General features: G+C 45.7%; 1 protein-coding gene across 6 annotated transcripts in view; it reads left to right on the forward strand.

The window, feature by feature from the left end:
* The first annotated feature begins 17,592 nt into the window (after window positions 1-17,592).
* Window positions 17,593-21,480, forward strand: part of ehbp1 (EH domain binding protein 1) — a 302,265-nt gene continuing 298,377 nt past the window's right edge. For all 6 annotated transcript variants that reach the window (XM_080199948.1, XM_080199950.1, XM_080199951.1 and 3 more), the window contains exons 1-2: window positions 17,593-17,613; window positions 20,555-20,920. In XM_080199948.1, coding sequence (XP_080056074.1) covers window positions 20,817-20,920 — 104 coding nt within the window. In that variant the 5' untranslated portion in view covers window positions 17,593-17,613; window positions 20,555-20,816. The remainder of the gene's footprint in view (window positions 17,614-20,554; window positions 20,921-21,480) is intronic.

Raw genomic sequence — 21,480 nt, forward strand, 5'->3', positions numbered from 1 at the left:
ATAACAGTGGGCCCAGCACTGATCCCTGAGGCACACCGCTGGTCACAGGCCTCCAGTTTGAAAAACAACTTTCTACAATCATCCTCTGGCTAATTTTGTATCCATTTAGTTCCTCAGACTAAGATTTAACCTTATGCAACAACCTACCATGCGATACCTTCTCAAAGGCCTTGCTAAAAGTGGCAGATGTAATTTAACTCTGAAGAGTGTAAGTTGACATACTTTAGAACGAGTAATTGGACAAGGAAGTATTCAATGAAAGGCAGGGCACTAGGAAGTTCTGTGGAACAAAGGGACCTTGGTGTGTTTGTCCACAGATCTTTGAAGGCAAAAGGACATGTTCGGGTGGTGAAAAAGGCATATGGGACACTAGCCTTTAATGATCAAGGCACAGATTACAAAAGCAAGGAAGTCATGTTGGAGTTGTATAGAACTTTGGCGAGGCCACAGCTAGCGTATGTATGCAATTCTGGTCACCCCATTATAGGAAAGATGTGTTTGCACTAGATGGGTTGCAGAGGATGTTCATCAGGCTGCTGCCTGGAGTGGAATACTTAAGTTATAAGAGAGGTTGGGAAGGTTTGGGTTGTTTCATAGCGAGGGGGATTGAGTATAAAAGTAGGGAGGTCTTGCTGCAGCTGTATAGGGCACTGGGGAGGCCGCAGCTGGAGTACTGTGTGCAGTTTTGGTCGCCGCACTTATGCAAGGATATTTTGGCCTTGGAGGGAGTGCAGAGGAGGTTTACTAGGCTGATACCGGAGTTGAGGGGGTTGGGCTATGGGGAGAGGTGAATAAACTAGGCTCGTACTCGTTAGAGTTTAGAAGAATGAGGGGAGATCTCATTGAAACGTATAAGATGATGAATGGGATGGATAGGATAGAGGTGGAGAGGCTCTTCCCGCTCAGAAAGGACAGTAGGACTAGAGGGCACAGCCTCAAGATAAAGGGGGGGCGGTTTAGAACGGAGTTGAGGAGGAACTTCTTCACTCAAAGGGTGGTGAATCTCTGGAATTCTCTGCCCGTTGAAGTGGTGGAGGCTGCCTCGCTAAATATTTTTAAGACGCGGGTTGATAGGTTTTTGATAGGCAAGGGAATTAAGGGTTATGGCGAGAGGGCGGGAATGTGGAACTGAGACACGACAGATCAGCCATGATCTTATTGAATGGCGGGGCAGGCTCGAGGGGCTAGATGGCCTACTCCTGCTCCTATTTCTTATGTTCTTATGTTCTAAAGTCCATGTAGACAACATCAACTGCACCGCCATCATCTACCTTCTTGGTTACCTCTTCAAAAAACTCAATCAAATTTGTGAGACATGATTTTCCACTCACAAAGCCATGCTGACTTTCCCTATTCAATCCTTGCGTCTCTAAATGCCTGTAGCTCCCATCTCTCAAAGTACCTTCTGACAACTTATCCACCGGTGTGAGGCTCACTGGCCTGTCATTCCAAGGCTTTTCCCTGCAGCCCTTCTTAAGCAAAGGCACAACAATTGCCACCCTCCAATCTTCAGGCACCTCACCTGTGAGTATCCGTGATTTAAGTGTCTCACAATTTCCTCCCGCCAGCGTCCTGGGATACAGTTCATCAGGTCCCGGAGATTTGTCTACCATGATGCGCTTCAAGACTTCCAGCACCTCTTTCTCTGTTATAAGTACACTCAGTAAGAAGTCTCACAATACCAAGTTAAAGTCCAACAGGTTTATTTGGTAGCACAAGCCACTAGCTTTCAGAGCGTTGCTCCTTCAATCAGGTAAGTGGGATTTCAGTTCACAAACAGGGTATATAAAGACACAAACTCAATTTACAAAATAATGTTTGGAATGTGAGTCTTTACAGGTAATCAAGTCTTAAAGGTACAGACAATGTGAGTGGAGAGAGGGTTAAGCACAGGTTAAAGAGATGTGTATTGTCTCCAGACAGGACAGTTAGTGAGATTTTGCAAGCCCAGGCAAGTCACGGGGGTTACAGATAGTGTGACATGAACCCAAGATCCCGGTTGAGGCCGTCCTCATGTGTGCGGAACTTGACTATCAGTCCCTGCTCAGCGACTCTGCGCTGTTGTGTGTCATGAAGGCCGCCTTGGAGGACGCTTACCCGAAGATCAGACGTCGAATGCGCGTGACCACTGAAGTGTTTGCCAATAGGAAGAGAACGCTTTTGCCTGGTGATTGTCGAGCGATGTTCATTCATCCATTGTTGTAGCATCTGCATGGTCTCCTCAATATACCATGCCTCGGGACATCCTTTCCTGCAGCGTATCAGGTAGACAATGTTGGTCGAATTGCAAGAGTATGTACCGTGTACCTGGTGGATGGTGTTCTCATGTGAGATGATGGCATCCGTGTCGATGATCTGGCACATCTTGCAAAGGTTACCGTGGTAGGGTTGTGTGGTGTCGTGGTCACTGTGTACTTACGTACACTCCTCAAGGCATCACTATTTATTTCCCCACCATCTATTCCTATGTATCAATGATAATTTAAATGAATGTGAAAACATTATTGTTTTGGATTTCCAGGATATAAATACTATATAATGTGATTGTTGAACAACTATTTATATTTGATGAATGCTCAGATTTTTATTTTATTTATTGGAAGTGATTGTCACAATGCTATTCCTGTGATTTTGTTTTCAATGTTAATGTGTGAATTGCATTGGTGAAGCTAGATTGTTAGTAATTTGGAAGGAGTAGTATTTAATCTGCCAAATAAATAGACCTGGCACACAACCAGTTCTGTTCCCCAAATGCTTAATCAAGAGAAAGTACATTTTCTTTTAGCAAAATAATCATTTTATTTGTCACTTTGCCGAGATGATTAATGGAGAGGGAACAGTGTGGGATGAGATATCAATGCCCACACCCTGAGAGCACACGGAATCTCATTTCCATTTCTCAGTCTGGTACCGTGATGTCAAAAGAATTTGAAATGTTTCATTAACCCACTCTCAGCAAATGGCTCACATTTGTGCATGTTTGATTTTCAAATAAAAAACTAACTTAACAGATTTCTTGACAAGCTACTCACTTGTACGGTGGTGCACTGATTAACGGAATTCTCTCATCCCGGCCAGGGTGGGTTTTGATGGTCGACGGGAACAGAGAATCCGGCGGGAGCCAAAAAACCGAAAACCCACTAGCATTAAGACAGTTTGAAATTCTCCCAGGATTAATGATAGGTCACCTCCCTCACGAGCGGGTGTTGTGACTGCCATTTACATTCATTAGCATCTCATGCATTCTCATTAAAACAGCTGCCCACTGGAATCTCATCAGCCTTTCCAATCTGTGTCGCAGCAGCAGGGAATAACGTCAGCCTCAAATCCGTTTAAACAAGTCATGTGCACAAGGCTGACCTCAATTCACAAGACACTCTGAGGTGAGTGTAACAAACACAACCTACCTGCCAGCTGTGCCACTTCCGTGGCACTGAACACCACTCTGTGGGGCAGAGTGGTTCCTGCCCTCCAGCTCCATGCCAAGCTGACCTTTATGGACAGCACCGAGCTGCTGGATTCATGGACCCTCCCCTTTCACTGATCTGGATTAGGACTATGCCCAGGTTTGGCCAGTGTCAGGGTCTCCTGCTCCTGTTCTCATACAGGGTGGCACAGTGATTAGCACTGCTGCCTCACAGCACCAGGAACCCAGCTGCAATTCCTGGCTTAGGTCACTGTTTGTGTGGAGATTGTACATTTTCCCCATGTCTGCGTGGGTTTCTTCTGGGTGCTCTGGTTTCCTCTCACAGTCCAAAGATATGCAAGTTAGGTGAACTGGCCATGTTAAATTACCCCTTAGTGTTAGGGGGATTAACTAGTATAAATGCGTGGGAGTCTGGGGCTGTGGTTGGTGCAGACTCAATGGGCCGAATGGCCTCCTGCTGCACTGTAGCGATTCTATGATTCTACACCGTTGTCTATCTGCACATCACAGTGTGTGGGTCTCATGCGACCTCCATTCCAATGGATCAAATTTCAAACAGGGGTGGGGTGTGAGGTGAGGACGAGGGAGCTGATAATGACAAACGGGAGCACAGAGGGCTGTGCAAAGGCCGGGGAGGAAGATGAGAGGGTGTGATGGTGGGCAGAGGGGCAAGGAGGTGGATGAACAATGAAAGGCAGAAGGGAGACTGAGGGGAGGGAAGCGGGATCCCAACAAGACTGCTTGAAGAGCTCACAAACAAGGGGGTCAAAGTGATACCATCCTTATTTACTAGAAAGAGATGCAGACAGACCCCAGAATATAGGGTAGGGGCTTGTTACTGTGGCATATTAGCGGGGATTCACTAAGAGGTTGGAGCTGATGTAGTTTGGGAGATCGCTGTTGTCCTTAGTCCTTTTTGGAAATGGGCAAGGTTTCTATTTTAGTTCAGGGGCTGACAGGCGGTCACAAAGGCGGAGATTCTTGCTGTGAAATGGAAAAGATAGGCACTCGAGGGGCTTTTTGGGCGTCATAGTCAGAAGCCAGAGATAGGAGATAATGCAGAAGAAGAGTGGGCATACAGCAGCAGCAATCATTGGCACTATGGTGTACACTAGCTGTCGGGAGGGGTAAGAGCTGTGTGCTTCAAAAGAAAAATGTATTTTTATATTGTTCTTGGGATGTGGGTGTTGCTGGCTAGGCTGAGAGGAATGAGGGGTGGGCTTTGTGGAGCTCTTGGGAAAAGGGGCAGAATTCACCTTTGTACATTATCATCAGCATAGTCTCCAGATGGGGCGGCCTGAGGTCCATGATTGACCATGCAGGAAGTGGGGGTGTGTGTGTGGGGTGCGGTGTGGTGTGGGGTGCGGTGTGGTGTGGGGTGCGGTGTGGTATGTGGGGTGCGGTGTGGTATGTGGGATGTGGTGTGGGGTGTGGGATGTGGGGTGCGGTGTGTGGCGTGTGCGTACGTGTCTCTCTTTCTCTCATCAGGCACAATGCAATGAAGGCTTCCAAATGTGTGCTGGCCCGCATCTCCCAGACATCTTTCAATTGGAGCTTCCCTTTCTGTGCCCTTTTACCATTGTTCTCTTTGATATTACGGTTATTGTTGGTGCAGACTCGATGGGCTGAAGGGTCTTTCCTGCACTGTATGACTCTCATAGAGAAAGCAAAAGTGTGAACGGATGCTGGGCTCCATGCTGTATTTTTCAAGGTCCACATTCAATAGAGGAGGTGAAGGAGGGAGAGGCATTGAAATGTACAGATCCAGCCAGAGGGACATGGGCAGGGGGAGGCTGAACATGAGCACGAGGGTGAGGAGGAGACACCCAGTCAGCAGATGCAAATTGCCACAGTGAGGGTTTACTGTCGAAGAGTCTCTTACTTCAAAAATGAGTGAGAGGCAGTGCAGGGAACTCCTGCGATTGTCCACAGACCTCATACATTACATACACCACATCGTTTGTGAAAACCTGATGCCAAGTGGGATTGCAGGCTTCAGCCCACAACTCATTACTGCATAAAGGACGTCACCAATGTCCCTTGTAGGAAGGCCCATCATTATGTTGGGTTTGCTCTGGACAAGGATAATCAGGCTCAAAGATTCACTGGCTTTGCAACTATCTCAGGCTTCCCAAGAGTGCAACATTTAATAGATTGCACCCATCCAGATGATTGTCACATCAGTGTTTCCAAATTCCACTAAAGACACACTTTAAAATTTTCTTTCAACCAATGCTTTCCATCAGTGTTTGCATCAAGGATCCACTTCCAACTCATCTTTCAAACAAGGCTTTTTCTCCGCTGTTTTAGCAAAGATCAATCCAGGTTTTCCAACTCTCCTCTCAGTATTCCTTTGTCTTGAATGCTTTTACACAAACTCTGAGATCCAGCCAAAGATTGCTCCACAATTATTTCAATTATCACTTTGCAAGCTGCAGTATGATTTCACAAACCATAGAATCACTTCAGATATATTTCTGGCTTCTCACTAGCCACCTTCTTCTCAGCTGTGACATGTTCAATGTTTTAATTCCAGGTTCCTCTGTTTCTTTAACTTCAGGCTTCCTGGAAAATTCTCTTAATTTCTCTAGTTTCCTTAACTAGCCGTTATTTAGATTTCTGGCATTTGATGTCTTGACCATTACTCCATTGTATGGCTTTTCTTCTAACAAAGTTGAGAGCTGTTCACTCTGTAGCTTCCTGGCTCTGAGTGCTCTGGCTCTCAATTAAAACTATTCTCAAAAAGGTATTTCCCTAAAAGTGGCCCCTAGTTGCTAGCAACAACTCATTCCTTCTCCAAGCTTTTAGTTTTCATACTGAAAACTTCTTCTCAGCACAAGAGAAACACAACTTGAACTCATAGAATCCATACTTCATGGAATCCCTACAGTGTAGATGAAGGCCACTTGGTCATCGGTCTGCACCGACTTTTCAAAAGAGCATCTTTACCCAGTCCTCCTATCTTTACCCTCAAAGGATAGGAGCACCTTCATCCAGTCAGTAATCCCTTTCACCAAATGTATAACTGGGAAGATATGTGACAATCTAATGTCATTTAATTGCAATTGGGAGAGTGACTTGGTGATTGTGGGTGGGATGGGCAAGACAGCCCAGTTCTGTGTCTCCTTGCCTTTAAAAGATTTGCTAATGAAACAAAAATGCTCTGAAGCCTTCTCATAGTTTGCTCATCACAGCCTACTCTATCTCTGTAAACCCATGTATTTACCATGACTAATCCACTTGACCTATACATCTTTGGACACTAAGGGGCAATTTAGCATGAACAATCTACTTAACCTACACATCTTTGGACTGTGGAAGGAAGCTTTAGTACCCAATAGGGAACCCGTGCAGATGTGGAGAGAGTGCAGATTCCACACAGTCACCCAAGACTGGAATCAAACCCAGGTCCCTGGCGCTGTGAGGCAGCAGTGCTAATTGAAACCAAAAACTCCCCTACATATAAATACTTTTGTCTAACATGAATTTAACTAGAGTTGTACCTTTTCCTACACAAAAACTCTAAATGAAACCCACTTAAATCTATAGCCTATTTCTAATATTTAACAATCTAAATATAGATCACTTAAAACTTCCTCTGTTCCGGACAAAGAGAATAATCTCAATAAAAGCTCAATAATAAGGCAGGAGGTGATGTCCCTGACCTCCTCACTCATTTGACTCCATCCAAGGAGGATTTCAAGTAGTTAATACCGGAACTTATGCCAGTATCCTCCACACAACAGAGTAGACATTTGGTCTTTGTTTCAATTCTAGGTTGAAACAGCACTGTATATGATCACTATTCGTTAATCTACATTGACATTTAAAGTGTTCTGTTTATGTGCCCTGAGGAAACAAGTTTGAATAATTGTGATTGGGTGTCATTGCTATGAAGTGGTTCAATGCAAAGTGAAGTGTGTATAACTACTTCCTGCTCAAGCAAAGCACCCTGTCAGTCCCTCAAACATTGAAATAAATATTATCATTAAAAAAAATGCATTGGAAATCTTTAGATTTGACTCATCTCAGAATATTTTGCCATGTCCTGCTTTCAAATCCATGAACGATCATATGGCAGGATAATTCTCTGCTATTACCCCGTGCTATGGTGACATTCTGTTACTAGAATGCTTCCTTACATACTGCCTAATAATACTTCAAATGGCTGTGTGTCCTGTTAATCGTCGTACAGATGTTCATACGATATTTATAAGTTAAATTTAAATGGAGAAATGATTACAAAATGATCATTGGGTAATAGTGTCAAAATGTAGGGGAGAATTATTTGAATTGGACAATCAAGGTTGTAACCAACACTTCCATATGGGCACCAACTAACTCAGCTGGACAACAGGTACAGACTTCAACTGAGTTAAAGTAACCAGATGCAAAATTCTGACAATATAAAGAAATGCTTCTCTGCCTGATATTATTTAACAAGAAACTAATGCTAGATCATGTGATACAATCTTAGTTATTCTATTATCAATGCAAACATTCAGCTCCTATAGGCCAGACAATTGGTCAAATTCAATACTAGAGAATATGAACATTTCACTTCAAATAGTGAGTGCCTCCAGTTCATCACTTTGTACCTAAGACTGGGAATGTTTCTCATCATCTGTTTAGCACTGAACGTAAATTCAGAAGCATATGTCCTTTATAAAGAGGCTTTAGGGTGACTGAACCTTTGTCTTTAAATTATGTGGAATTCAGAGGTTTTTTTTCCCTTGTGATTTGGGGTTTTTCTTTTACCCTGTTTGCTGTTTTTTGGGTGAAAAGGGAAGCTCTGCTATAAAACACAAAGGGACTGCTATTCCCGATAGTCAGAGCCACGGTTTATTGAGTGTGACAGCGTCAAATTCCATTTTTATTACACTGGTTTTATGGATTTTTACCGGCTATTCTGCAGGAATTCTCTAATTCTGTTTTTCACAAAATCTGAAAGCCAATGACATTGTTTAGAACAGATGCGTGGGTTCGCTTTTGAAACCAGCAAGGGGGTTGCTGTTTCTCTTTATTTCAGATGAGGTCTGTCCTGTTCTGAAGACAATGATATACTGGGGTAAAATAGCATTCCTGTAACCTTACCAAGTGACCATTCTTCTTTGGATATCTGAGATTGTTGGTGCTGACATTTGACCATGAGCAGCATCACAGTTGAGCTTGATTTTATCTCCACTTGATATCCACATATCCTCATTTTCCTGCAGAGTCCCTGGTTAGCAATTAAGAGTAGGCTGGCTGATTTTTTTTATCACATACTCTGCTCCCTCTCGAACCCACAAAAGCCGAAGGCAATTGCTTCATCTCATCAACCTCATTAAACAATCTCAGCACTTCTCGTTCCTTTACCTCATTACCACATCATGTGTTACATGCACCCACTAAAACAAATTGTCTTGTTAATTCATTTAACTGGTTGAAATGAGATTGAAGGATAACATACATTGCAACTTTACATGACATTACAGCACTAGGGAGATCTGTTGAACTTCATAAATTAATGGGACCACTGATTACACTTACATGTGTATCTTCTGTGAAAATCTCTTGGTGGAAGATTACAGAGGGGGACCTTACCAAGTAACTCAGAAAACCAGACTCAAAATACAGACATTTCAAATCGTTGCCTGTTTTGTCTGCTGACAGTACCTCACATTTAGACTAAAACACGTCTGAAGCTAAGCACTGACTCACTAAACTGGACTTTGTTATTTTAAAAATGCCACACACACACAAAGGCAAACAGTCACACTGACTCAGACAGACAGACAGACACTCACACACAGCACACTGACAGACACTCACACACACAAAGGCAAACAGACACAGATACCACACAGACAGAGACACACACAAAGACAAACAGATACAGACAGCATACTGACAGACAGATACACACACACACACACACACACACACACAAAGGCAAATAGACACAGGCAGACAGTCATGTACACACAGACACACACACACAAAGATAAACAGACTTAGAGACAGACACAAATAAAGGCAAACAGACATACACACAAACTTAAAGGCAGACACACGCACAGATGTAAGGCATATAGACATACATATATACTGTCAGATAGAAGAACGGACAAAACTGCTTTAGGATGTGCAGAGGACTTGTGTGGTACTTTACAAGTGAGAATAATATATCAAGGGATTTAATGAGAATATTATATCGAGGGGCTTTCTTAATGGAAATGCTCTGTTGAAGATCTTTCTGAATGAAAATACTATATTGAGCTGCTATATAACTGTAAACTTTGACTTTGTTTCTTCTCTAACTTTTCCAGTTCAAAGTACAAGTATCTTGGATTGTTCAATTATGTAATGTCCCTTCCCCACCTCCACTTATCTATACATTTCTGATGTATCAAAAAGTGATTTGTGACATAAATAAAAACGTATCAAGTGGTCAAACCTGAGAATTGCCTTCATACACTCCAACCAAATGCCATACTTAAAGCTTTTAAATCTGTAACCTCTCAAGTAGTCACAGAAACAATATTTCTTTTGTTAGTTTTTAATGTAGATTCAATATCTCTAAGCTCAAGCCCACATCACTTTGTGTTTCACATTCCTACATTCTTAAAAAGGTTAAGGTATTGAAGAAAAATGTAGTAAAAGAATGTGACAGTATTGCAGACATTAGGCTGGCTTCATTTATACTGATTGTTGTGTTCTTTCATCACATTTGGTTAAGTACACTGATCCCTGAAAGGATAGGAGCACCTTCATCCAATCAGTAATCCCTTTCACCAACGGGGAAATGTACAACTGGGAAGATATGTGACAATCTAAGGTCATTTAATTGCAATTGGGAGAGTGACTTGGTGGCTGTGGGTGGGATGGGCAAGACAGCCCAGTTCTGTGTCTCCTTGCCTTTAAAAGGTTTGCTAATAAAACAAAAATGCTCTGAAGCCTTCTCATAGTTTGCTCATCACAGAGCTCCACCACTGTGGAGCCTGCAGAATAAGTTAATAAATACTCAACATAAAGGACATGTTAATGATCCTTGTCAAATTTTTCACCAAAATCCCAAATGAAATATTTAGACGTGTCTGGGATGTTATATAATGATACAGAAAACCACTGGACAGAAGGAGTTGAATTACTGTTCACATAATTAAATATTTATCTTTTTTTTTAAACACTATTATTATAAAGATGTATTTTTAAGATTTCTGACTTTTAAGCGACATAATCCCTTGGTCAGGGCAGTGATTGAAAGAATTATAGGTAATGAATATCTCCATTTGCTCAATGTTTAGAAGAGATATTCTGCAGTTTAGTAGTTATTCACTGGACGCTTTGGATAAGTAGAATCATCATCTGTACATCACCATCTCTGGCATGAATCTTCCAAACGGCCGCTTTGTTCTGACATCATCATTAAGTCTCACAATTCAGAGATTCCTCTTCACAATGCTCATTAAAAACAGCAACATGAATAATTTATATCGCAGTAATTGCTGACTGATGTATTTTCATTACTGGCTGCGTTTATATTCTTCTCAATACCAAGCGCATATTAATAATGGAACAATTTCTTACTTATCACAAACTGTGCCTTACTCATAATAACAATCAGTTGAAACCGGAAGAAGGCAATGAACTGCATTGTCATTTCAAGTACAATGCACAAAGAGCTCTTTTTGCTTCTGTATGTTATTTTTGTATATTCTGCAGTACTATATTGAAGTGAAAGGGAAGGAAGGTGTGTGGATTCTAATCCATACAATCACCAGCAGCGCTGGCTAGGGATACAGTTACACAGCACTGTGTTGGTCATGGAATTACACAGAATTACACAGTGAAGAAGAGGCCCTTGACCCATTGGGTCTGCACCAATATGTGAGAACCTCCTAATCTACCTACCTCATCCCATTTACCAGAACTTGGACCTGAATGTTACGATGTGTCAACTGCTCAAGCAAATACATTTTAAAGGATGTGAGGCAACTTGCCTCCATCACCCTTCCAGTCAGCACATTCCAGACAGTCACCCACCTGTGGGTAGAAAGATTTTCCTCAAATCCTCCCTAAACCTCATGCCCCTCACTTTGAACTCATATCCCTTTGTGACTGACCCTTCAACTAAGGGGAACAGCTGCTCCTTATCCACTCTGTCTGTGCCCCTCATAATCTTGTACACCTCGATCAAGGTGCCCCTCAGTCTTCTCTGCTCCAACGAAAACAACCCAAGCTGTCCCAACCTCTCTTCATAACTTAACTATTCCATCCCAGGCAGCACCCTGGTGAATCTCCTCTGCACCTCCTGCAGTGCAATCACATTCTTCTGATAATGTGGTGACCAGAACTGTACACAGTACTCCAGCTGTGGCCTCACTAAAGTTCTATACAACTCCAACATGACTTCCCTGCTTTTGTAATTTATGCCTTGATTGGTAAAAGGCAAGTGTCCAAAATGCCTTTTTCACCACTCAACTAACATGCCCTTCGCCTTTGGAGATCTGTGGAGAAACATGCCACGGTCCCTTTGTTCCAAAGAACTCACTAGCATCATGTCATTCATTGAATTCTTTGTCAAATTGCTCCTTCCAAAGTGTATCACCTCACACTTTTCAGTTGCTAAAATCCATCTGCCACTTATCCGCCCATTTGACCATTCTGTCTATATCTTCTTGTAGCCCAAGACACTCAACCTCACTGTTAATCACATGGCCAATCTTTGTGTCATCCGCAAATGTCCTCATCCTACCAATGCCCTGTATCATTGTAGTAATGAGTCATTCTTATATTTCAGTCTCATTGGAATAAAGATTGCTTTCCTAACTTCTTGCCAAACCTGCATGGACATAGGGTCAAGAACACCCAGATTCCTCTGAATACCAACATTTCTCAGTCCCACACTATTTAATAACATTCTGTTCTTCTATCTTTCTGACTAAGATGGAAACTTCACATTTCTCCCCATTAGATTCCATCTGCTACATTCTTGTCCACTCACTAAATCTGTCCATGTCTTTTTCACCCTTTGAAAGCTGAACAAGACCTACTGCTCTCTTGCCAAACACAATCTCAAACAATTAGATAAATAGGGATATTTTCCAATTCAAATCTTAAAGCTTGGTTCAAACCCAAATTTACCTTGAACTGATCCCTGGATTATTTTATGAGGAAAGTTTGGACAGGCTGGGCCTGTATCCATTGGGGTTTAAAAGAATGAGAGGTGATCTTATTGAAACATTGAGGATACTGAGGAGACTTGATAGTGTGGATGCTAAAAGGATGTTTCCTCTTTTGGGAAACTAAGACTGGGGGACACAAGTTAAAAATAAGGGTTCTCCCACTTAAGATGGAGCTGAGGAGAATTTTTTCTCTCAGGGTAATGAACCGTTGGAACTCTCTTCCCAAGTGAGCAGTGGAGGCAGGGTTAACACGGAGCTGAGGCTTCAATCAAATCCAGCCACGATCTTATTGATTGGTGAAGCAAACGTGAGGAGTTGAATGGCCCACTGTTCCTGATTTGTATGTTTGTATACTGTAGCTGTATTTCAGTGTAATACTGAGGGAGTGCCATATTGGTGGAGCTGCTGTATTACAAAAAGGCCTGCCTATTTGTTCAGCTGCACACAAACGTTTTTACGGATAATTTGAAGGGAGTCCACCTGCAACCAACACCTTCAAATAGGTTATCTCTTCATTCAGTAATTTGCTGTTGTGGGATCTAGTCATATAAGAACATAAGAACATAAGAAATAGGAGCAGGAGTAGGCCATCTAGCCCTTCGAGCCTGCCCCGCCATTCAATAAGATCATGGCTGATCTGTTGTGGCTCAGTTCCACTTTCCCGCCCTCTCCCCATAACCCTTAATCCCCTCTCTTATCAAGAACCCATCAACCCGCTTCTTAAAAATATTTAGCGAGGCAGCTTCCACCACTTCAACGGGCAGAGAATTCCAGAGATTCACCACCCTTTGAGTGAAGAAGTTCCTCCTCAACTCCGTTCTAAACCGCCTCCCCTTTATCTTGAGGCTGTGCCCCCTAGTCCTACTGTCTTTTTTGAGCGGGAAGAGTCTCTCCACCTCTATCCTATCCATCCCATTCATCATCTTATATGTCTCAATGAGATCTCCCCTCATTGTTCTAAACTCTAACGAGTACAAGCCTAGTTTATTCAGCCTCTCCTCATAGCTCAATCCCCTCAACTCCGGTATCAGCCTAGTAAACCTCCTCTGCACTCCCTCCAGGGCCAAAATATCCTTGCGCAGGTGCGGCGCCCAAAACTGCACACAGTACTCCAGCTGCGGCCTCACCAATGCCCTATACAGCTGCAGCAAGACCTCCCTACTTTTATATTCAATCCCCCTCGCTATGAAGGCCAGCATCCCATTCGCCTTCCTGACCACCTGCTGCACCTGCAAGCTGGGTTTTTGCGACTCATGCACAAGGACCCCGAGGTCCCTCTGCACCGTCGCCTGCTGCAGTTTTTCGCCACGTAAGTAATAGTCCTTCCTACCATTCTTCCTACCAAAGTGGACCACCTCACACTTGCCTGATATACAGATGTGATGTTTGACTGTAGCACAACAGTGATTGTATTTCATACATGTTATAAATGATTAATTATAAAGCATTTTCAGACATCACAAGGAAATAAAAGGCACTATCTAAATGCAAGTTTTTATACTGAGAAACGAGTATGTGTCTGCAATGTATTAACAATCAAAGTGTAATACGCATTTGTTTCATTTGTACAGACACCTACCTAGTGGCAAATCTTTAACTTAAATGAGGAAAATATACCATCACAAAACTAATGAAATGAGCAGCAGTGAGATATGAGATCTTTCCAAAACAGTCTTATGCAATCTTGTCAAAATGACTGTACTCACTTTGTTCGATTATTTACAACTAAGTATATGTAATTACACCACAAAACTGAGTGCAAATAGTTTGATTCTTTTGAAACCTTAGTTACCTTGAAACATGCAGGCGTCAACTTTCCTTTAAGGTATTTGTCTTACTCCAGAATTGTCAATAAATGAAACCAGACTGGTGGAGAAACAGAGAAAGGCAAAACTTTGTCTTGATCACCTTCAGAGCCAGAGTATATTCAAATTTCACCTTGTGACCCCATTTAGGGAATTTACAGCTCAGAAACAGGCCATTCAGTCAAACAGTTCTATGCTGATGCTTCACATGAGCCTTCTCCCATCTTACTTCATCTCACCCTATCAGCATGTCCTTTTATTCCTTTCTCCTTCATGTTTATCCAGCTTCTGCTTAAACATATCTATACCATTCACCTCAACAGCTCCCTGTGGAGTGAGTCTCACTTTCTCATTACTCTTTGCTTAGAGAAGTTTCTCCTGACTTTTGACTGGATTTATTAATGACTATCTGATATTGAGTCACAGATCTGGTCTGACCCTAATTGGGAACATCTCCACATCCACTCTATTCAGCAAAACTCAATAATCATAGCAGGTTAATGGAGGAATCCTCTTACTCTCTCCACTATTGAGGAAACTTAAAATCTGATAAATCCCTGCAACGTGATGACCTATACCTTAGGGTTCTAAAAGTTGCAGACATATTGGATGCACTAGCTATGGTTTTCCAAAATTCCTTAGATTTGGGAATAGTCTCTACAGATTGGAAGTTGCCGCTTATCAGCCCAAGCCTGAATATTGTTCAGGTCATAGAATCATAGATGTTTACAGTTTGGAAACAGGCCCTTTGGCCCAACTTGTCCATGCTGCCCAATTTTTTCCACTAAGCTAGTCCCAATTGCCCGCATTTGGCCCAGATCCCTCTATATCCATTTTGCCCAGGTAACTGTCTAAATGCTTTTTAAAAGACAAAATTGTATCCACCTCCACCACTACCTCTGGCAGTTCTTTCCAGACACTCACTACCCATGAGTGAACGGTAACTACTCTCTCCTTTCCTTCTCTATGTATGGTATGCTTTGTCTACTTTTCACTGTATGTTAATGTGACAATAATAAATCAAATCAGATCAAATCAAATCATATACCCTTCCATGCCCTGAGTTCATCTGTCTTGCCCATCTCTTGCATTGAAATAAATGCAGTTTAATCTGGACTTCCCTTGCTCTCCGCCCTGCTTGGTCAGATAATTTGTTCTTTGTGTTTTGTACACTGTCCTTTGTTTTATTTCTCTTAACCTTATTGGACCCATTCAGAGTTCTCCACAGTCTTTCTACTCTGTACTGTGGCCCTTTTTGATTTTTGACTTTGGTTTCTCTGCCTTCCACTTTTCCCCTTACTGCCTTTTCTTTCGGTCCCCAGTTGACTTCCCTCTGACTTCCTGCATCAGTTCCCACCCTGCATATTAGAACAGACTGCATCAGTATCTCAGAAGTCACAAATAGTGTTGAAAATTGTGCAATCAACAGCAAACATTTCCATTTCTCACCTCATGATGGAGGGAAGGTCATTGTCGAAACTGCTGAGGATGGTTGGGATAAAGAATCTATCCAGAGAACTCCTGATATCCTGAAACTGAAATAATTGGTCTCCAACAGCTACACATTCCAGGTATGACTTCATCCAGTAGAAGCTTCCCCCCATTCACACTGACTCCAATTTTGCTAAGATTCCGTCATGCCACACTTGGTTACATGATACCTTGATGTCAAGGACAATCACTCTCACCTCAACTCTGAAGTCCAGCTCTTTTGTTTGTGTCTGGACTAAGAAAGTAATGAGGGCAAGAACTGAGTGGCCCTTGCAAAACCCAAACTGAGTGTCAATAAGCAGGTCATTGCTGAGTAAATCCTGCTTTCTAGCACTGTTGACAACCCCTTCTTTCACTTTGCTGATGATCGAGAAGACTGATGCGGCAGTAATTGGGTGAGTTAGATTTGGTTTGCTTGTTGTGGACATACTCAGGCAGCTTATCACATTGTCGGGTAGATGCCAGTGTTGTAGTTTTACTGGGCCAGCTTGGCTAAGGAATCAGCTAGAATGAGCTTGCACATTCAGTACTGTGACTGGAAGGTTGTCAGGGCCCATGGGCTTTGCAAGGCTTTCAGCCATTTCTTGATATTACATGGAATGACTCTGGGGACATCCAAAGGAGGCCATCTACTCAGCGGATCATCCACTCAGCTCTTCTGACTGAAGATTGTTGCAAATGCTTCTTTCAACTTTGTCTTTTGTACTGCTATGCTGGGCTTCTCCAATCATTGAAGATGGGGATATTTGTGGAGTCTCCTCCTCCTTCAGTGGGTTGTTTAATTGTCCACCATGGCTGGATGTGGTTGGACAGCAGAGCTCAGATCAGATTGTTGGTTGTGGGATCACTCTGTCTATTGCTTGCTCCCTATGCAATTTAGCATGCATGTAGTCCTGTGTTTTAGCTTCACCAGGTTGACAACTCATTTTTTAGGTATGCCTGGTTCTGTGCTTGACATGCCCTCCTGCACTTTTTATTGAACCAGTGTTGATTCCCCTGGCTGGGAGGTAATGGTAAACTGGGGGAGATGATGGGCAGTGATGTTACAGATTGTGGTTTGGTACAGTTCTGCTGCGGCTGACAGCCCACAGCACCTCATGATTGCCCAGTTTAGAGTTGCTTGCTGTGTGTGGTCTATCTTATATAACACGTTGGTAGTGCTATATAATATGAAAGCAGATATCCTCAATGTGAATCAGAATCACAGCATGCTACAATTCAGAAGACGCCCTTCAGCCCATCCAGTTTTCACCAACATATGGAAGGCCCTGACCTACCCACATAATCCTACTTGCCAGCACTTGGCCCATAGCCCTGAATGTTATGGCATGAAGAGGGTACTGTCTCTACAAGGAAGGGGAATGGGAGGGAGTGTGTGACGGGGGAGGGGGAGGGCTGTGGGGGAGCGGGCGTGGGGGAGGGGAGCGGGGGAGGGGTGTGGGGGTGGGGGAGCGGGGGAGGGGGCTGTGGGGGTGGGGGAGCGGGGGGCTGTGGGGGAGGGGGAGGGGGGAATGGGCCTCCATCTCCCTCACCTCCACTCCTCTGGCGCCAATCTGACAACCAGCAGTGAACATGAGCCCCGCCCTCTCCCGCTGACTGGCGGGTTTCTCCTCTGGGGACAGCCAATGGGCTGCGGTCGCTGATTGTTGTGGGCGGGGCGTGTTGCCGAGCGACGGGCAGCAGGCTAGGTTACGTAGCGCAGAGCAGCGAAGGACAGCAGGTTAGGTTGAAGGCGCTCCGCGCCGCCCCTCCGCCCGGCCCGGCCGCCCCCTCCCCTCCCCTCCGCCCGGCCGTCACTCAGCGCGGCCCGGTTGCCCCCTCCCCCTTCCCCACCCCCTCGGCCCGGCCTTCACAGCCCGTCCCGGCCCCGGCTTCTACTCCCGGCCCCGGGCTGCGTGGTGAGGATGGCGGCGGCTCCGAGCGCTGTGCCCGGGGACTGAGGCCGCGCTGATTCTCCGAGTAGCGGCCCGGGTGGGGGCGAGCTTCGGAGCCGCAATCTACCCAACCCCGCGGGTGGGAGCGGCAGCCCGGGCCCGGGGCCTGGCAACTGGGAGGGAGAGAGATACCCCTGTGAGGGGAGGGTGGAGTGAGAGGAGGGAGGGGGGGGAGGTGAGGGGGAGGGGGGGAGGTGAGTGAGAGGAGGGAGGGGGGGAGGTGAGTGAGAGGAGGGAGGGGGAGGTGAGTGAGAGGAGGGAGGGGGGAGGTGAGTGAGAGGAGGGAGGGGGGAGGTGAGTGAGAGGAGGGAGGGGGGAGGGGGGAGGGGGGAGGGGGGGAGGTGAGTGAGAGGAGGGAGGGGGGAGGGGGGGAGGCGAGTGAGAGGAGGGAGGGAGGGGGGGAGGCGAGTGAGAGGAGGGAGGGAGGGGGGAGGCGAGTGAGAGGAGGGAGGGAGGGAGGGGGGGAGGCGAGTGAGAGGAGGGAGGGAGGGAGGGGGGGAGGCGAGTGAGAGGAGGGAGGGAGGGAGGGGGGAGGCGAGTGAGAGGAGGGAGGGAGGGAGGGGGGGAGGCGAGTGAGAGGAGGGAGGGAGGGGGGGAGGCGAGTGAGAGGAGGGAGGGAGGGGGGAGGCGAGTGAGAGGAGGGAGGGAGGGGGGGAGGCGAGTGAGAGGAGGGAGGGAGGGGGGGAGGCGAGTGAGAGGAGGGAGGGAGGGGGGGAGGCGAGTGAGAGGAGGGAGGGAGGGGGGGAGGCGAGTGAGAGGAGGGAGGGAGGGGGGGAGGCGAGTGAGAGGAGGGAGGGAGGGGGGGAGGCGAGTGAGAGGAGGGAGGGAGGGGGGAGGCGAGTGAGAGGAGGGGGGGAGGCGAGTGAGAGGAGGGAGGGAGGGGGGGAGGCGAGTGAGAGGAGGGAGGGAGGGGGGGAGGCGAGTGAGAGGAGGGAGGGAGGGGGGGAGGCGAGTGAGAGGAGGGAGGGAGGGGGGGAGGCGAGTGAGAGGAGGGAGGGAGGGAGGGGGGGAGGCGAGGGAGGGAGGGGGGGAGGCGAGTGAGAGGAGGGGGGGAGGCGAGTGAGAGGAGGGGGGGAGGCGAGTGAGAGGAGGGGGGAGGCGAGTGAGAGGAGGGGGGGAGGCGAGTGAGAGGAGGGGGGGAGGCGAGTGAGAGGAGGGGGGGAGGCGAGTGAGAGGAGGGGGGAGGCGAGTGAGAGGAGGGGGGAGGCGAGTGAGAGGAGGGAGGGAGGCGAGTGAGAGGAGGGAGGGAGGGGGGAGGCGAGTGAGAGGAGGGAGGGAGGGGGGAGGCGAGTGAGAGGAGGGAGGGAGGGGGGAGGCGAGTGAGAGGAGGGAGGGAGGGGGGAGGCGAGTGAGAGGAGGGAGGGAGGGGGGAGGGGAGGGAGGGGAGGGAGGCGAGTGAGGGGAGGGAGGGGGGAGGGGAGGGAGGCGAGTGAGGGGAGGGGGGAGGGGAGGGAGGCGAGTGAGGGGAGGGAGGGGGGAGGGGAGTGGGGGGAGGGGAGGGAGGCGAGTGAGGGGGGGAGGGGAGGGAGGCGAGTGAGGGGAGGGAGGGGGGAGGGGAGGGAGGGGGGAGGCGAGTGAGGGGAGGGAGGGGGGAGGGGAGGGAGGGGGGAGGCGAGTGAGGGGGGAGGCGAGTGAGGGGGGAGGCGAGTGAGGGGAGGGAGGGGGGAGTGAGGGGAGGGAGGGGGGAGGCGAGTGAGGGGAGGGAGGGGGAGGCGAGTGAGGGGAGGGGGGAGGGGAGGCGAGTGAGGGGAGGGGGGAGGTGAGTGGGGGGAGGGGGGGAGGTGAGTGAGAGGAGGGGAATCTGTTTTGTGCAGCAGGAATTTTATTTTTTTGAGATGTTGCCCTCATGCTCTCACTATTACTTTGTACCGTAAATGTCTTGCAGTTTTGTGCAGTGATAAACGTTCAAAGGGATTTATTTCTAAAGAACAAAGTAAATTACAGCACAGGAACATGCCATTCGGCCCTCCAAGCCTGCAGCGACCATGCTGCCCCTCTTAACTAAAACCCCCTACCCTTCTGGGGACGATATCCCTCTATTCCCGTCCTATTCATGTACTTGTCAAAACCCCTCTTAAGAATTACTGCCGTATCCACTTCCACTATCTCCCCTGGCAACGAGCACCAGGCACCCACCTCGTACATCTCTTTTAAAACTGGCGCCTCACTCCTTAGACATATGCCCCCTAGTAATTGACTCTTTCCACCCTGGGAAAAAGTTTCTGACTATCCACTTGGTCCATGCTTCTCATAATCTTGTAGACTTCTATCAGGTGTTTATGTTGGCCATGGTTTAAGTGTATTTTCTTTCTTTATTATCTTTGTGTTAATTGTAATCCTTTGTTGTGTAAACTTCTGTAGCAGTTAGGTGCATTTTTAAAAGATAAAAAGTGAGTGGATAAGTTTTTAATGAGTAACGCACATTATTTCAGGGAGAAATGTGAGTGTGTTACTGACCTGGTGTGACCCAGACACACTCAATTATATATTGTGCAGAAATATTTAGATCAACATTTAATTTCTTGATGTAGAAAGGAGAAAATAAAAAACATGCCTACTGCCGAAGATTGAAGTCGCATTCAAAAATATGTGAAAGAAATATATGATCAGTTTAAATATTTTAGTAAAATGTTTCTGCTAGTACTTTTTTGTGGTGTGGTTGTAGTTATATGAAAATGATCACGTTGCATTTTAATTTTAAACTGCTATCCGTGTCTCTATTTCCAGGCCTGATGATTCAACATCATTTCACCCAAGAGGAATGCATTGACAGCTACTTCCTGCCACAGTCATGCAGGTTACCGGAGTACTTTACAATCCACATTGGAATGTGTCATCCTATTTGTGACTTTTCTCTTAAGTGAACAATGAAAAAGAAATGTTATTGCTCATAAAGGATCTACTCTTGTGGTTCTAACTTATAAACTTGGAAAATCTAAGTTGCATTCTGTACCTGAACTCATCTGCCCAATAACAAATCCTAATAATCATGGCTTCAGTTTGGAAACGACTGCAACGTGTAGGGAAGCATGCATCCAAGTTTCAGTTTGTGGCTTCATACCAAGAATTAATGGTAGAGTGCACAAAGAAATGGTAAGTATAATAAATTTATTGTTGTATTACATTGTAAGTGGTAACGTTGGCATGTAGCCATCCCTTCCTGCCACTAACGATGTGATTTAGTCTTTCAAAGACCAGCTCACACGATGGGAATTAGGCGGGGCTGAGAAACCTCAGATGTTCAGCCTAATTTTTAAAATTAAAATTATAAATGGAATTCATATTAATAGATGTGTAATGCTCATCTTCCAGCCTTTGGAATGTTCTGGATTTGATTTTCATTTGTGATCCGATTGCCAGATAATCTTTTTACAGTACTGGCAAGGGATTGATACATATTGCAGTTGGACTCTCGGGTTCTCATTTATTTGCAAAACTATACTAGCAATACCATTGCCATTTGCCACCAATGCGTCGTGCACCTTGGTACTCCTTGTGTCATTGTCTTGAGGGCTATCATTCACCTGAGATCAAAGCAAGATTAATACCAATACCAATGAAACAGTAGTATGCAGAATGAGTGGAACATGAGTGATTTTTCCACAGTGAAGTGGCAGAGTTTGTGATGTATTTTAAAAGTGGGAAACCATTTG

The sequence above is a fragment of the Carcharhinus amblyrhynchos genome, chromosome 12 (genome assembly GCF_965287045.1).
Source record: "Carcharhinus amblyrhynchos chromosome 12, sCarAmb.v2.hapA, whole genome shotgun sequence".
Lineage (NCBI taxonomy): Eukaryota > Metazoa > Chordata > Chondrichthyes > Carcharhiniformes > Carcharhinidae > Carcharhinus > Carcharhinus amblyrhynchos.